At 36.5% G+C, this 17779-nt stretch overlaps 1 protein-coding gene across 1 annotated transcript; it reads left to right on the forward strand.

Annotated features, from left to right (window-relative positions):
• The first annotated feature begins 360 nt into the window (after positions 1-360).
• On the forward strand, positions 361-15577 carry ZCCHC10 (zinc finger CCHC-type containing 10). The gene is made up of 4 exons (XM_034404728.2): positions 361-480; positions 5975-6133; positions 8740-8781; positions 11966-15577. The coding sequence occupies exons 1-4, from the start codon at positions 431-433 to the stop codon at positions 12246-12248; spliced, it is 534 nt and encodes a 177-aa protein (XP_034260619.1). The 5' UTR covers positions 361-430; the 3' UTR covers positions 12249-15577.
• Positions 15578-17779: the final 2202 nt, after the last annotated feature.

Below are 17779 nucleotides of genomic sequence, written 5' to 3' on the forward strand. Positions count from 1 at the left end.
ACCACACTCAAAGAATTAAGGGCGCGGGGGGGGGGAGGGGGTTTCCATGCCAGAGGCTAGCATCTCCCCCGCCTCCTTTTTAACAGCTAATGTTCTCTTTTAAGAAAGAACTTGCAGTTCGAAATGGTTTATTCCATTCTGGTTGGACAGCAAAAGTACTTAAATAAACACCGTTCTGTTCCGGCAGAATCCTCAATAAAAAAGGATTACTAATAGCTCGGGGAAAGGCTAAGGAAGGCGATAGATGCTTGAAAGAAAAAGAGTGCGGGCAAGAAAAAGAGAGCAAAGATGCCCCCCTACGATGCCCAATGGTACCGTCCGGACCTTCCCTTCCCCGTTTCTTTCACGGGCTGCCGAAATACGTCATCCGATAGAACAGGAAAAGGGAGGGTGGAATTCCCGGCATGCCTCTTGGGTCCGTGCCCGGCCGATGGCTAAGATGGCGACTCCCATGCATCGTTTGATTGCTCGGAGACAAGCGTGAGTGTGTGGAGGGCAGAGAAGGGCTCGGAGAGGGAAGCTATCACCCCAGGCTTCTCGAGAGAGGGGCGTTAAGCGAGCTGGAGGCAGTCCTGCGGGCGAAGCGCCGGGAATCCAAACCACTTGCTCCCCAGCTGTTAGGGGAGGACAGCGCTAAGAGGGAAGAATTGGGAAGACCTTTTTAAAAGGGCGAGAAATAGTTGCATGTGTACCATTGGTCTTTTAAGGAGGCTGGATTCGCGGGTACGAATCGAGGGGGCAGGTGCTGAAGTACCTGAGAACCCCTCTGCTGCTTCAGGGGTCAGGGACTAGAGAGGTGAGAAAGATGTCCTAGCCCCCTTGATAAGTAACCTCGGGAGGAGAGCCTCTTTTGGCCCATTGTGTGTTGCGGTATGTTTCTTTCAGCATCGCTTGCTGTGAAAAAACCTGCAGAGTAAGCGGTTTAACGGGTATCTGGACAGTTATGGTCGTAACTTCTTGCCCTGTTTTATTTTGCTTTGCTTGGTGGCGTGCACCTGCAAGTGCCGTCCTCCATAACTTTCTCACAAAATGTTATTTGTTCAAACATTGTTAGAAATAAAGTGTAGTTGTTTCCTGTGCAGGACTGCTAAAATGTTATGTGCCATGTGATTCTACACAGTCTTAAATAGAATAGAATCAGTGGCCAACGGTGTACAGTACTGAGCTAAGATGTAGTTTGTTTGGTGTATTTTAGTATACTGTGTGAACTGATCAAACTATGGTTTCATAAATTAACGATTAAATGCATGCTTACACTTTAAAGACTTCAGTAATGCTGTTTAGATATATCAAATGTAATGCATGTCTTCTAATTAGCTCTTAATTTTGTGTTAAACATTTTATAGTGAGCTTTCATTAATAGTTCTGGCACTCAGTGTTTTCTCAGTGTTTTCTCTCTGTAAAACTAAATATTTTGCAATGCTGGAATTAGTTAAGAGGTTCTTAACTTCTTAGAATTGAATATTATGTAAGGGTCCTAAATCTTCAACCGTGTCCCAACTATTATTTATACAATATTTGTATTGTATAATTTGTTTTACAATATTACAATATCTTCAGAAAACCTGGTAAATACATAGTCACAACAGTTAATATAAATACTATATTACATATACCGTGTTTCCCCAAAAATAAGACCCTGTCTTATATTTTTTTGAACCTTGAAATAAGCACTTGGCCTTATCGCCTGCTCTCAAAAGCCCAGTTGGGTTTATTATCAGGGGATGTCTTATTTTGGGGGAAACGGGGTGTGTGTGTGTGTGTGTGTGTGTGTGTGTATATATATATATATATATATATATGTATCTGCATACATATACATATACACATATATACATACGCACACACATATATAACATTTTCAGATATATCATCTAATCTCACAATTGTTGGAATTCCTGTTAGCAATAATCAGAATTTGAAATTATCAAGCAGACAATGGCAGCTGCTCTGGGACTGGATGACATTCGTAGCTTTAAGGAAGCAATAAACCATGGTTAAATGAACCACATAAAATGGGAGCCCAGAAGTTGTGTGTCTTAATTTTCTAAAATTGATCATGCTCTGTAAACATTGCTTAGATGTAAAATCAAGGTGGGTTATCTTTTTGTGATAAGAGAATAATATCATGGGATATTAATTTGCAGTAAGATTTATGTTTTTGAATAGACTGTTTGATTTATATACATTCTCTCTCTGATGCTTTGCTGCATTTCATCTGAACTGGTCTTCAGACAGTCTGTTGCCATTTTCCACTACCTCATCAGGAGAAGCTTATTGCAAATTTATGGTGAAATTTCTGTGTAAATGTTTGGATGGCCCATTCAGATATTATCTATGTTATAGCTGTATTTTAATTCCTCGATCCACACTTTTCAATCTACAGTTTGTTTAGAGCTTTCTGGCTCTCTTACAGCTGCTGAAGTATAATTTTCAACATTCTTCACCATCAGCGAGTTGAATTATAGAGTTATTTTTGAGATTCCTAAAAAATCACCCTGTCAAGGGAAATAATCTCTTTAGTTCTGTATACAAATTTATTCTAATCCAGTTAATTGGAAAGATATGAATCTAAGAAGTGAACAACCCAACCCATATGCTATATGTCTTTATCTGCTAAATTGCTTTAATGAATGTATTAAAAACCTAGAACATTATTAAAGAACAAATTTTCCATAACCATATACCGAATAGCAATGTTTAATAAAGTAATCAAATCAGTTCAGTTAGAAATAGAGTCTAAAGGATTTTAAGTATTCAATCTTAATTCTCACCCTTTCCTACCGTAATCTTTTTAGCAAAATCCTATCTCTGTTCTGAAGTTTCAATGCTGATCCTTATATTATTTCAGTTCTATTTGTACTCTTTCAAGCAACAAGTAATAATGGTCATTTCAGTTGCGGCAACTCTATACCTGAATATGACTGCATAAATGACACAATACAGAACACAAAAAATTGATAATGTATTCATAAAATGATTAAATATATTTAGTAACAACAACAAAATTTCTGATAGTATCATGATATAATTTTTAAAATATATGTTTCCAACTGCAATATTTTTTACAGTCTCCCAAACCCTAGTTTTGTATTGTTTGGAATGGGAGTGAGGGGTGAATGGAAAAATAGGTTATTTAAGCCTTGCAGAGGCTAAACACATTAATTTTATCCCTGAAATTTGGTGTGGAGCTAGTTCGCCCCCTGCAGTGCATCCTGAATAAGCACAGGAGCTCTAATAATATAAAATTTTCAGAACAAAAACTCTTAACTTTTTTTTAACTTGCATCCTGATATCACATGAAAGTATCTAAGTGAAAAAGATTGTATCACAACACACCATAAATCTAGCAATAATAATAGCTATTATTGAGACTAAAAGATGACTTTACAGACTAGAAAAAAAGCCCTTAGATAAAATTCCAAGGAAGCAAACACTGTATTTGAGTCAATACAATACCCACTTTTGAATGAATATTGAGATACATTGAGTTGCTTTGTATTCAAAAATTGATGAAATTCAAGTGTCTTTAGGTCAAGTAATCTGGATCAATCAAAAAAATTCCAATTAGGTCAGTGATTCACAGCAATATTTTAGCAAAATTTAAATAGCAAAGTAACCAGTGACTGTTGGTTTTATTGTGACTATTTACCTACCATACTAAGCCATGAGTTGTTCAATTTATAAGTTGCTGCATTTGCAGAACTTCCTGAACCATTAACTGTGACTTATAAAGTGCAGTGACTGAATTTGAATAGCATGCTGAACTCAAAGTAAATATTTAGTTTGTTTTTGTGAACCCAACACTGTGGGCTCAACCTAGCAGCTTTCTATACTTACCATATATTATTAATTAAATATGCTCCAAAGCTGGTTTTAAATGCTTTGATAACATTCCAAACAATGAATTTCAGAATTGCACAAATGAATTACTGATAGATCTTAAAATTCAGACACAGCTGTTAAGTGATTTTTTTTTTTAAAAAATGAATGTGCCAACTATCATGATATTTAAGTATAAAGCATTTAATAATGACATCTTTTGAATTTGACTACTGTTTAAATAATGTAAAATGTTCTTTGTGCCGAGCATTATAAGCATGCATTTAAAAAGTGACAGATCGTAGCAACCATCAACAGATTATAGGAGGGGAGCCGTTTTAGCTCAGTTGATTGGTGTGCTAGCCGCAACAATTCCAATCAGATGTTGGGGCCATCAGCATGGCACAGTGACAAGGATGAAGAAAAAGGTGCTGGAGAGTCTTGGCAAATGGTCTAGATATTCTGCTAGGTCTGCAAGAGTTTGGGCACAGCAGATTCTCTCTGATGATAAGAGCTGATTGGCAGTAGAAGCAGGAATTGAAGGCTGGTGACGGGATCAACCAGCCTGGGCCTTATGGTTGCTAAACAGCTTCTGGTTTGGTATGACAACTATCTGGCCTTTGCCATGGCGGAGTTGGGTTGTGGGAAATATGGCAGGAGGTGGGAAATGGGCTTCACCCAGGGAATATATTTCTGGTGTCTTGTACCATTGCTGTGTTTCATCCCCCTGCTCTCTACCACACTTAATCATTGAATCGTCAGAGGCCCAGGTTTTTGGATGCTGTTACTAAATGCTAGGTCAATCTATAATAAAACCTCCCTCACTTGTGATAAGGATGAGAGGGCTGTCCTGGCAAATATTTTTGAAACTTGGATGAACATAGAAGATTGCCTTCTTGGAAATCTATCTGCCTGGGGTTCAGCTGTAATATCTAGCTAAGGCCAGGAGGTGGAAGCAAGGACTAGCTTTTATAATCTAGGGCATTCTGGTGACATTTAGAGATGCTATCCCAAAAATGACTGGACATGAGCTTCTGTAAAGTTGGGCTCTAGAGATCATGTGGAATACAAATAAATAAAATCATTGCTACTAAAGTGCCAGGCAGTTTCTGTCTTGGTGTTTGGAGGTTGCAGGGATCTGGAGGGAGAAGAATAGATTCCAGCTCAACTCTAGCAAAACTTGAGTGGCTGTGGGTGCTAGGACCACCTTATGACAGTGATTTATTATCCTTAATTCTGGATAGGCATATATTATAGACAGAATCAATGTGCTGTTTGGGGGTCCTCCTAGACTCATGGCTCCTGTTTAAGGAACAAGTGGCAACTATGGCCAGGAATAGCTTTATGTTGCGTACTAGTTATGCCTTTTCTTGGACATCCACAGAACACACTGTTCATGGTAACTTGTTCTGTCATTATTTTCCATTGGGCTACTGAAATGGGATTTACTACATTGGCTGATTTGAAGGACATCGGGCAACTAGTTGTTGCAGAATCTGATAGTCATAGATAGTATTCTGGCTACATCTGATATGCCCATGTTAACTTTTGTTACTCAAGTTATCCTGGCTCTCAGTATGCCTCCAGGGGCAATTTAACTTGTATATAGATATAGATATAGTTGTATCTATAAAACCCTTTGAGTCATGGGGACTGGTTATTTGAGGGATCACCTTTCTTTAGTTATCTCTATCCATCCCATCATATCTATCAGGAGGAACATACTGAGTTTCTTTGATTAGTGAAAGCCATCTTTCAGGTCTCAGAAAGCATGATTTTTCTATTGGAGTAACTGCCCTCTGAAACACCATCCAAGCCAACGTTAGGTTATCCTCAACTAGTTGGCTTTACAGAACTAGTTTAAAACCTGGCAATTTTCTCAGATATGAAGCTGATTGCTGATTTCTTTGGTTTTTAAATTATCAACTCAGAGTCATTTGCAAGATGGATGGCAATATAAATTGATTAAATAAATGAAATGTATTAAACTGTGAGGATTTGAATAATCATCAAGTTATAAATAATGTAACTATAGCAGGAGTTAATTTAAAACTGCCACCTAAGTTTCAATCAAAGTAGGATCAACTTTTGTTCTATCTGACTTTTTAAATAAAAAACAACTGGTCTGAATCACTTTTGTGTATTTCTACAGGGAGGCAAATAAACAACATGTAAGGTGTCAGAAATGTTTGGAATTTGGACACTGGACATATGAATGTACAGGGAAAAGAAAATATCTGCATAGACCCTCACGAACAGCAGAATTTAAAAAAGCACTTAAAGAAAAAGAGAACCAGCTACTACAACAAAGGTATGATTTACTATGTAAAAGATTACATGTCATTTATGATAGAAAAATATATAGGTACAAGGAAAAGACAATGAAAACCTTCTAACAAGTTCTGCACTATGGATGCGTCACACGCTACCCACTACCCACAAAAGTTGTGATACGTCACGTGACGCCATATGATGCTGCGAGTTTGACACCCCTGCTACAGAGGGTTCATTTTAGCTTGAGAGAACCCTGGCTGAGGTTATCAGGAGTTAAATGAACAGCCTCTTGTTAGTAGAGGTATTGACAAGTATTGACAAGGTCAGTAAAGCATTAATTCTCTCTCTGCTTCCAAAACAGAGATGAAATCTTGTATTGGCAAAAATGCTGCTCTTCTGTTTAACGTGTATCTGGCAGGTTTGGCGGGTGAGAAGCGGAACATGTGGCTTACCTTTCAAGCTCCATCGCTTTCCTCGCCGTTGTGTCCAGGGAAACACGTTGTAAAAGAAAGCCTTCTCGTGAGTTCAAGAAGTTTGATTGAACTCGTGAGAAGGCTTTCTTTTACAGCATGTTTCCCTGGACACAACGGCGAGGAATGCAACAGAGCTGGAAAGGTAAGACGCGCATCCCGCTTCTTATCCACCCTACCTGCCACCCCCAAATTGCATTCCTAAAGGGGGCGGGTGGCTAAGCGATGGGCAAGAGCCCTGTCATTCCTGGCGAGTGGGGGAGAAGAGACAGCAAGGGGAGCCACATCTCGCTCCACACGTCTCGCTTCTCCCCTGCCCCACCTGCCACCCCTCGTGATAAAAAGAGGGTGAGGAAGGGAAGCAGCTGTTGCCATTGGGGTGAAGTGGGACGTGTTGTGCCACTCGGCTGGCGCGAAGAATATGGAGGGGAGGCAACGGCAGTGACGGACATCCAGTCCTACGCTCGCCGCCTCCTGCACCCCCAAAATAATAAGACCCCCTGATAATAAGGCCAAGCCCTTATTTGGGGGGTTCAGAAAAAATAAGACTCTGTCTTATTTTCAGGGAAACATGGTATGTTTGGACATAAATTAAAATAAGTCTGAGCAAGCCTTTGTCAAGTTTATGAATCGGTATGTAAAACAATTGCAGTGGGGTCTGTTTTTAATATCTCTGTCTATCATGATCAACAGAACTCTGGCAGTAGCTATTTAAGTCAGCAGTAAATATTTTCCTCCAGTTCAGTTTTGAACAATTTTCTTTTATGAAACTATTATGTGATCGCTTTTTTTCCTTCCTTTGTTATCTCTTATTCTGTTACTAGTTCAGTCCTCCCTTTGTTGCAATTCTGCATTTTATTTTTTCTTTGCTTTTTAGTCCTTTCACTCCGTTTCTGTTTCTAGTATTGTTTTCCTGCCCACTCTCTTACTATTTACCCTCATAGTTAAAAGTATTCATGTAATTCAGGCTTATGCATTATGAAATGGAGATGGAATGTTCTGTTTCCCTTCGGACTGTGCCAAATTCCAGGGAGGCAGTTTGGACCATGCTATTCTGGGTGGAGATTCAGCCTTTTCAAGAAATAAATTCTGTGAATTAGCAGTAGTCCAATGTGTTCTGGACACAGCATTCCAGATGAAACAGCCAAATAGTCCCTGAAATGATATTATTCAAAGTGGACATATTATAAATGTGATTATTTTTTTTTTGCTATTGTGATTTTTTTAAAATAAGAGACTAATTTTTACTAACACTTATGTTTTGATGACATTATAATCTTTCTTTTTCTATATAATACACATTTCCTTACCTTAAGAGAACATCGCTGGACATTTCAGTCTAGCAAATAAGTCAGGATTGTTACTCTTTTTTAGAAATATGTTGAAGGAAATAATAGCTATTCTAGATTAACCAAAGAAGTACCCAGTCTATATTCCTATTTATATGACTAAGATCTTGTTTTCAAAAATTGAAAGTTTTATTGGCTATTTAAATACCATAATTTATAGTTTATTCTGCATTCTGTTATTTTGTTGCTGCTAAAATGTTTTAAATATTATCCTTTAATCTTAACTAATTCTTTTCTATAATCTTAGTTTAAATTTATCTGCCTACTTCATGCATAAAGGTCAAAACCTATGCATTCTCAACTCTTAACAAATTACTAGGCAGATAGGTTTAAACTAAGATTATAGAAAAGAATTAGTTAAGATTAAAGGATAATATTTAAAACATCTTTTTTTAAAAAAGTTCAGTGTACTTGCTTTATGGTATCTGAAGTACTTATATTAAGATATCCATTACAATTAAACATGTACAACTGATACTCTTTTAAGTTGAACTTAGTCAAAAGAAACCAAAATATACCAAAATATTTTTTTCATATAGGAACAATATTTAGATGCTATTTGATTATGAAATTTTTGAATGATTTATTAATAACAGCATTTATTTAAATAGTTTAAATATGCAGTTATATTTATTTAGTACTTTTTATTGTTTTGTTTATTTTTTATATCTTAGATTTCCACCTTTATCTTTATGTTTTCTTATTTGTTAAGAAACTGATTTTGATCTAATGTTAGTGCAGGTTTTCTGATTGAACTTTTTTTAAAAAATATATTAATTCAAGTAATTTCTTCCTTCCACCTGATTCCCTTTCCTCCCAATCAGCTCTGGTGAATGTACTACAGACAGGAAGAACAAGAAAAAAAGGTATGTGAAGAAATATTTTTTTAAAAAAATTAAATAGATTTCATCGCATTAATAGTTTCATAGTATTGTTATCTTTCACTTGGACTCATACTGACATGCCCTCCACTTCAGATCCTTTCTCAGCTTGAAAGAAGATATTCTTTTTAACATGATTATTCATTATTTTGATTTATATCCTTTCTTTCTGTTCTTAAAGAACTCAAGGAAGCTAAGAATAATAAAAATGCCAATACAGAAATATAATAAAATGGTTTAAATGTCAGAACTTTTTCACATTGAAAAAGTCTGGCTAAAAAAAACCATGAGAATAACTGATAAATCAGGCCTAAGACCACACTGGCCCTGCATTCTGTTTCTCACATTGGCAAGCCAAATGTCTCTGAGGTGTTCATAAGCAGTGGTTGGAGACCTTATCCCTCCTGTCATTGTTGCTCTGTAACTGGTATTTGGAGGCACCCTACCAACCCAAGAGAAACATTTGAGTCTTCACAACTTAAGTCTTAATCTTGATCGACTACATACTTATTTTACTGCATTTTTCGGACTATAAGACACACTTTTTTGCCTCCCAAAAGGGGGCAAAAATTTCTGTGCGTCTTAAGAACGAATATTGCCGAAGCCCCGCCCACCCACCAGCCTTTTTTTTTTTTTTGCCTCAACACGTCCTGTTTTCGGACGTTTTTTCAGCCTTTTTCAGGCCTTTTCTCCCCCCCCCCCCATTTTCAAGGCTTTTTTCGGCCTGTTTATGAGGCTTTGGGGGCCAATTTTGGAAGTTTTTGAGGCTTATTACAGCCTATTTTGGGGGCTTTTTTCGGCCCGTTTTTTCAGAAAAAAACCCCCAAAATACCGGCCAAAAAAAGCCTCGAAAACGGCCCCCAAAAGCCTCAAAAACAGGCCGAAAAAGGCCCAAAAATGGGCTGATAAAAGCCTCAGAAACGGGGTGAAAAAAACCCGCAAAACGGGCCAAAAAAAAGCCGAAAAAATGGGCCGAAAAAAGCCCCAGAAACAGGCCAAAATAAGACTGGAAAAGACGCGAAAAAAGGTAGGCCAAAAACTTTTTTTTGTTCTTTTCCTATTCTAAATTTAGGTGCGTCTTATAGTCTGAAAAATACGGTAATCCTCTTTTAAAGACATATCTAGGTCATCACCACATTTGGTAACGAATTTCACAGGCTAGTTACATGCTCTGAAGATTTTTTTTTTTATGATTTTGAATTTCCTTTCAGCCATTTTCACTGGATGAAAATCTGATTCTATACTTTGCGAAAGAAATGTACAAGAACGTTTCCCTCCCCCATCCCCAATTGTCAGACTTTATGTAGGCTCCCTGCAATTCTTAGCTCTCCAGGCACCTTTTTTTTTCAGAAATTGGTCTACTTAGTAGAAAGCTTTCAGAGAACTCGGTTTGATTAGTCTTTTTTTTTTTTATACCAGACAAGCAAGAAGCCACATATACCTAGAAAATGTGTCCCCTGCACTATACATAAATCAAATCCCTTCTGTTTATGTTTCCAAGTCAGTAAATACCTGGATGTTCTTCTGTAGGCCTCGAAAGGCACCTGATTTGTGTTGACATAACAGTGCTCCCTAGCCTGGTTCTACTGGTTTCCAGCTCAACAATTTTCATTCCTTGCATTACTTTTTCCTAATGTCTCCTAGCTATATTAGTGACTGCTGTATTTGTCTCAGCTACTATGTATTCTAATTTTTGTAGCTGTGATTGTACTTCTTTTACCTTTATTTTAAATATTGTTAGCTGTCTTAGAGGCATTTGGTGAAACTTCTTTGTCAGACTGACTGAATAAATAAAATGTGAAGAGGGAAACTTTTGAGTTCGTAAAATATTTTTGTTTCATCTTCAGTAGTTTTCCATCTCGACGATACTGCCTCCCCCTTCCATTAACTGGCATACTGTTTACAGTATTATGGGTGTGGATATACTATAGATTTTTATAGGACCATTAAAATGATGACAATTTTATTTTTAGTCCCTTTCCTAGCATGGATTTCTGCCTTTTTCAAAGCTGCTCCACAATGACTCAGTACTTTCTCTGACATGACTGAGGTCCCCCCAATAGCTCAAGACTTTTCCTGGGTACTTAAAGCAAAAAAAAAAAAAATTAAAAATCAGAGACCAAACTCAGTTTCTGAGGTAGTACATTCTGTAGCTTGAGAAAAATATAGAAGGCCATTCTGTTTGCTGGCCAAACTGGTCTTAAAATGTGAGAGCTTCTTTAAGAGAGCCTTTCCTGTGGAATAAGCTCTAATAGTGTACTGGAGTCAGCTTGTGAGGGCCAATTGTTAAATGTTCTGGAATGTTGTGAGCCAGTTCAGACCAGAGCAGAGCTGAACTGCAACAGTTGACATGCCAGTCACCTATTTGGCAGTACAGCAGTAGCAATTGAACTGGCAGAGCCAGTTGTTATACATTTGTCAACCTTGCATAAATGGTTGTGAGATAGCGAGGTTCTACGCTATTTAGGGTCTTAAGCACTGAAAAAGAACCTTAAACTTTGCCTGAAACAGCTTACAATAAATTCAGATCATGTAACATGGATAGATGCTTATACAATGCACTGTAGAAACCTTGCTGCAAAAAACCTGGCTTTACTTAAATATCTGCAAATACTTCCTGCCTTATCATCATCAGGAAGGAGGAGACAGGGGAAGACGCATGAACTTAATGCCTGCTGTAAATCATTGACATAGTAGGAAATGATCTTCTAGTAATTTCTATATCATTGCATGGGCTGATATCTATGCCTTGAATCAATTAAATGTGTTAATTAAAAAAAAGAAAGTTGTTTTTCTGGTGTTTGTTGTTCTTTTATGAATATTGATGACTACATGGTAAGCCTGTGCAAATCATTCGATAAGGGTCCCTTTGCATCATGCTTCTCCCCCATGCAAGGATTTGCTCTTTCAGTCTCAGGAGTACCTTGAAGCAGTTAACAGACGCTTCTGCTTTGAGAGAATGTATGCTGAGGCAAAATCTCACAGAATGGTTTGCATAAGCCTCTACTGCAAAGGAAACTGAAATGTCAGCCCTTGAGTGAATGTCGGAATATTTGGGGAGAAAATGCAAGCTGTCGCCTAATACTTGTGTTTTTCCTACTAAAAATCTAAATTCTTTTAATAAAATTGCTAAATAATGTCTGCTGATCCTTTTAAAACTTCTATCCAGGTCTAAAAGTGTAACAAGTTCCAGCAGCAGCAGCAGCATCACCTCAGCTAGTGAGTCTTCATCTGAGAGTGATGACTCCTCCTCCTCGTCAGATGACAGTGATAGTGATGAAAGCACATCCAGTTCTTCATCTTCTCCATCATCCAGTAGTTCTTCTAGTTCTTCTGACTTTGAAACAGAGTCAAGTTCTTCCAGCAGCAGCAGCAGCAGCAGCAGCACAGACAGCAGCACAGATGATGAACCACCAAAGAAAAAGAAGAAGAACAATTTAGTGCGATGCTAGGACTATGGTGGCATTAAACAATAACTCACATCGGAAATGCATAATGGCCAAACTAAACTAACCGGTTGTCTGTTTTTACAGTTGTAAAACGGTATGTGTTTTTATAGTAGTTGATAGGCCATAAGCTGTTAAATGGCAAGTAATACATACTGAAAGAGTATTTTTGTGGATTACTGTTTAATAGGGAATGCTACCTTTTTTCTTAATTTTTAAAGAAATCTAATATTTATATGAATTAAGGTCCAGTCATCCTGATGTTTACATGCCAGAAAGCAGAATATATTTTCTGAATCATCCTGTGTTATAGTCATACAGCAATCTTGTGTTTACATCAGTTTTATAGTCTAAGTAAGATGGAAGGAGAATATGAAGTTTGATTTCAGATGGCTAAGATACCCAAAGCCATATTTAATGTCCCTCCTCAGTTACAAAGAAAACAACATTGCATTTTGTACAGGAAAAGCAAGCTTGTTTGAAAAAGTAAAAAAAAATAGTTCAATATTGTAGTCAATAGTTCAGTATCAAATTTACATTAATTGAATTTTTTTGTAATCAATATCTTATATACCGATCTTATTACCATCTCAGTCCAGTAGGATTGTTGAGTCTATTGAAACCAGACTCTCTTGTCTCAATTACACTTCTAGACTTGCAAAAACGATGCTAGGTAGAGATCTTCGCATTGTACTGAGGAGTGTGTATCTTACTACAATTGAGCTCATTCTCTCTAAAGTCTTGTAGCAAGCTGTCCTGTAACATTAGGTTTTGATTGACTGCCATGTACAACTTCCTTTTGCTCTTTTGTTAGAATAATTACTGGCTAGTTCCTTCTACTTACACAGTACACAAATTTGTGGAAGAGGATATGATAGCTGGGGGAAGAGAAAGGTAAGATCTATTCCCTCTTCCAGGCAAAGAAAACTTCATTACAGTATTCTACTGTGTTCCCAATAGAAATAGATATTAATTCTATAAGCAAGAAGTGGCCAAAAGGAATACATATAGTTTATGCTATAGTTTCAAAATTAAAAATTAATTATTTCCAGTGTAGAGGAGGTTAGAGAAAGAAAGAGTTTGGGGTATTTCCTGACTCCTCCTATTCTTATAATTGACTTTCATATTTTTCTTCCTTTCAGAGAAAGGGATGTGTTTAAATTTACTCTCGTGTAAAGCATTAACTTGGCAACCTGGTCACTGGATAAACATTTCAGCCCAGAAATTATTGGAAGACTTCATGCTATATTTTACATTTGGCAAAAATCTAAAATATTGCCAGCTAGCCATGAGTTAGCAGTGTTTCTATTCTTTTAAGCCTCTGTTTTTAACTTTTGCCATTTATTAACTGTCCCCGCCCCCCCTGCCCAAAATCCTTGAGCTGTTATGGTTGTAATTTAGTGGAATGTAAAAGTCATTGGTAATCAGAGTGAATACTTTTCCAGATCATTTTAAGTTGTCTCTTTAAATGCTGAATCCTTGTTTATGATGACATGTAATGATTTCAGAATAAATTATTAGAGTTATATTAGGTTTAAAAAAGAGCATACTTCTGTTTGTTACAGATTGGAAAGGGAACACAATGACACTGAAAAGCAGAGTAAAGAAATATCCAAAAAGTAGCATTTTCTAAAATAGAAAGTTATAACATTTAACTCAAAAATCAATTAATAATCCTGGGCATTCCCTTGCAAAAAGTATGTAAGCCAGAGATGATAAACTTATTTCACTCAAGGCCACATTTGACAATGCTGCAACTTAAAGTCGATAGGGCCACTTCAAGTTTGCTGCCTCCAAATTACTTTTCTGGAAGCAGATCAACACATCCTTTCCCCGCTGTAGTAATTAAGCTTTTAAACTGTGTTTGTTAATATCAAAACTGTTTTTAAATTGTGCAAATTTTAGGTTAGTCTTATTTCTGATCAGCACTTGACACAGGTGGATATTTTTTCTCTGCTTCTTCCAGCCCTCTAGAAGGAGGGAGATCTTGGATTGAACCTGAAGGCCATGTGGGACACCCTCATCCCTCTGAATATGGCTTGGATAGAGGTTCTCCATGTTCAAATTTAAACACAGGATGAATAGCAAATTGCTCCTTAAAGGAAATATTGAGGGAGCAGCCTGCTACATGAGAACATATGGCAGCAACAGTACTATTATTATTATTTTTAGCAACACTTGTTTCTGCACTTTTGTCATTCTTTAAATAGTGGCTTAACATTTGTTGTAATAGCAATTTTTCTTCTCATCCAAATCTAAGTGGTTTAGTGTACCCAATGGCCTCCTCTTATCTACAAGGCTAGGGTACTCTTTTTTACATGGTTTGGAACAGAACCGTGATCCTCTGTCCACTGAAAGACAAACAGCACTATCCAGTACTAATAAAGACCACCTTCAGTTTTGTAATACAAATCCTTGCAGGCAGCTACATACATGTCTCTCTCCACCATGCATCAGAATCTTTGAAACAAGGCCAAATGCTTTGATCTTTTTAATCAGACCTGTTCAAGCTTAAAGACTTCCCTTTAAGCTGTTTTTGCACTGTGCATGGAGAGTAGTCTTCAGTGCTGCAACTGAAACATTTCATCTTTGTGCCTTTCCCTAATATTAAATATGCCCTGAAAGCATTGTAAAATGGAAGAGTTTGAGTTGTTTGCTTTGTTGTCTGCACGCTATTTTGGGCACCTAAAAGAAAAATACAAATACTTACAATGAGAAAAATATTTATTTTCAGTGGAGCTGGATAAAAAAAGATGTCTTTAAATATTCCCCCTTGTGATATTTTTGCATAAAAATTATTAGCCTATAACATGCATTTGATTAATCTGGTCATATTCTAATTTAGTGTCACTTATTTTAAAATGTTTATTTTTTGCAAAGCACAAGTTATATATAATGAATTTGAATGGAAGATGCATATTATGAAAGATTGCAGTCCATTTCTTGTAGGTTACAGAAAAGACATAACAGGTTATTGTGATGAATTATAGCTATTGGCAGTAATCATTAATCAATACAGTTTCTTTTTAATTTCTTTTTTGATGGGAGTCTTTTTATGAGGAATGTGTGGGAGGGGACATCTTAAATATCCTAGTCTAGTTAAAGTATGAATCAATGATTGAACTATTTTTTTATATTTTTATGAAAATGTGTGTAGAATGACTTTTGAATACAAATGTTCTATTTAAATGTTTATGTAAATTGTGCATTTTAGTCTGTAACCATTTCTATGTTTTGCAAAATTTAGACACTATAATTCTAAAACTACCAGAAAATTATTTGAATCATGCTATAGAATGTATAATTTAAGAAATTAATAAATTATTAAATGCAAATTAAGGATTTAAACTTTTTATTTTTACAGATTTTAAATTTAGTATGAACACTGTAGATTCTTTTCATAATGACTACTAACTACCATCAAAAGTAATGAAAGAACTGTCTAGATGATGTCAGAGACTGTTGAGCTTTACCTACAGGATTGTTGCTGCTATTAAGCAGAATGGGAAGAACAAATACAGAGATTTAAAGCCACAAAGAAAATGCAGTAAAAGTGTTAGTGACTCCTATAAACATGTAACAAGACTGTATGGCCCAGATATTGGAAAACATGGGTGATACCTAAGCAAAGAAGAGAGTTACAGGAGAAAGCAAATTATCACACTATTGCACAAATTGCAATTGCAAATGAAATTTTGCTTTACAACTTACAAAGAATAAAGTCATACATGAAAAGGGAAATGCCAAATGAGCAGACACATTTCAGAAAAAGCAGAGTGTCAGTGCATTGAAACCTGACACAGAGGACCCAAGATAAGACCGATAATGTAAATCAGATAAGAGAAATAACACTCTTTCCCCCCCCTCCCCAAATGAGGTTTGTTTTTGCTTGATCAGATATAGCAGAGCCTTTGACTTTGTAGATCATGCCAAAATGTGCAGTATAATAAGGCTTATGAAGGTTGCTAGAATATCTGATCATTCTTCTGAAGAATCTTTATGAGAACATATTGTAGAACTGAGCTTGGAGATAGAATGATTCAGAGTGAGACAAGGAAGTATAAGATTCCCAATTCTTTGAGTATTATGATAAAAATGGTGAAATTGGAAGAGATGATAACAGAAGACAAAAACAGGAGCTATAATACTTAACAATTTGAGATACACACCATTTTGTTTATTGAAAACATAGACTTAGTGGGAGAGGGGGAGTGACGCAAGGAAAGATGCAAAATATGCTCATTACCATATTTATTTATTTAACCATATTTAAGAACTGCCCATCTCCCTCATATATTCAAGAGGAGTTGATCTTGTGGTGCTACGTTGCTTTTGATACTCTTGCCAAAAGCAGCAAGAGCTTGCAATACTACTGCCTCATTATGAAAGCAAAAATAGATTAATCTTATGTTAAAACAGTGACATGACGAGTGTCACTCTGCATGCCTAGTGACTGTACTACTGTTGGCAAAGAAATGAAGGTGGTAAGTAGTTTTGGTTTGCTCAGTTGAAGAATAAAGATGAATGGCGTGATAGAGAAATAAAAAGGTTTGATTTTAAGGAAGACGGCGATAGAGAAAATTGTGAAAAATAAAAATATTTCTCCAGTAACAAAGATCAGAATAGTTAAAGCATTTTTTTTTCCGGAGGTAATATATGATAGATGCCTTTTAAGAAGCTTATGAAAGTTATCCTGGACTATGGAAAACCAATCAACTAATCCTAGGCCAAATGAACCCTGGATGTTCCCTTCAAGGGATGATGAATAAGCAAAACTTCATTTGATTTGGGCATGTGATGTGAGTGGATGATGAACTAAAAAATATGCTTGGGAGGTTCAGAGAATAGGAAGGAAAGACACATGTTGAAATGTGTAGATGAGTCAAACTGCAGGGCATTTGTCCTAATTGTTGAGCCGGACTTAATGGTACCTAACACTGCTTTTGCAGAATACGTGACCCACTTACAATGGTTAGATGGCTAGTAACTTGGAAACACTATGCCATTGCCTGGGTTCACACATTGGCATAGGGCAATTTGAGTTTACACTAATTTTGTGAGTTTGCTTATGTACAATATTCCATTTACTGAAATAATGTATTAGCATTTATAGTGTGTATCATCTAGCTGCTGCCTCCCTTAAAACATTCAGAAAAGATATTTTTCAAGTAAGGATACTAAGCAGGATGCAGGACATCTGGATCAGATGCCTAATGTACTTAGAATTATTCTGGCTCTTGAAAATTGAGGCCAAGTCATTAAGGAATTGTTGATAATTATCTGATATGCATCTCTTACAGCTTTTTTTGGCTTTCAAACCTGAGAGTGCAAAAATATTATGCAATCAGTTAAGATAATTAATTACAGACAGGACAAAGAGTGAGCTAAGACATCACAGAAAGAAATGAGGGCAATGCTTAAGCTGAAATACTTATTTCTTGGTACTGGTATGTACAAAAACAATACCATGCAGTGTCTGTCTATCTGTTTTTTGTTTAACAAATTTATATGGCTGCACACACAGAGTGACTGTGAGT

This window comes from Pantherophis guttatus, chromosome 2, assembly GCF_059756535.1.
Source record: "Pantherophis guttatus breed Tessera chromosome 2, ASM5975653v1, whole genome shotgun sequence".
Lineage (NCBI taxonomy): Eukaryota > Metazoa > Chordata > Lepidosauria > Squamata > Colubridae > Pantherophis > Pantherophis guttatus.

Coding starts and splice junctions, on each gene's coding strand:
- ZCCHC10 (XM_034404728.2), top strand. CDS start 431: ATGGCTAAGATGGCGACTCCCATGCATCGTTTGATTGCTCGGAGACAA. Junction 481..5,974: donor TTGATTGCTCGGAGACAAGC/GTGAGTGTGTGG, acceptor GTATTTCTACAG/GGAGGCAAATAAACAACATG. Junction 6,134..8,739: donor AACCAGCTACTACAACAAAG/GTATGATTTACT, acceptor CCTCCCAATCAG/CTCTGGTGAATGTACTACAG.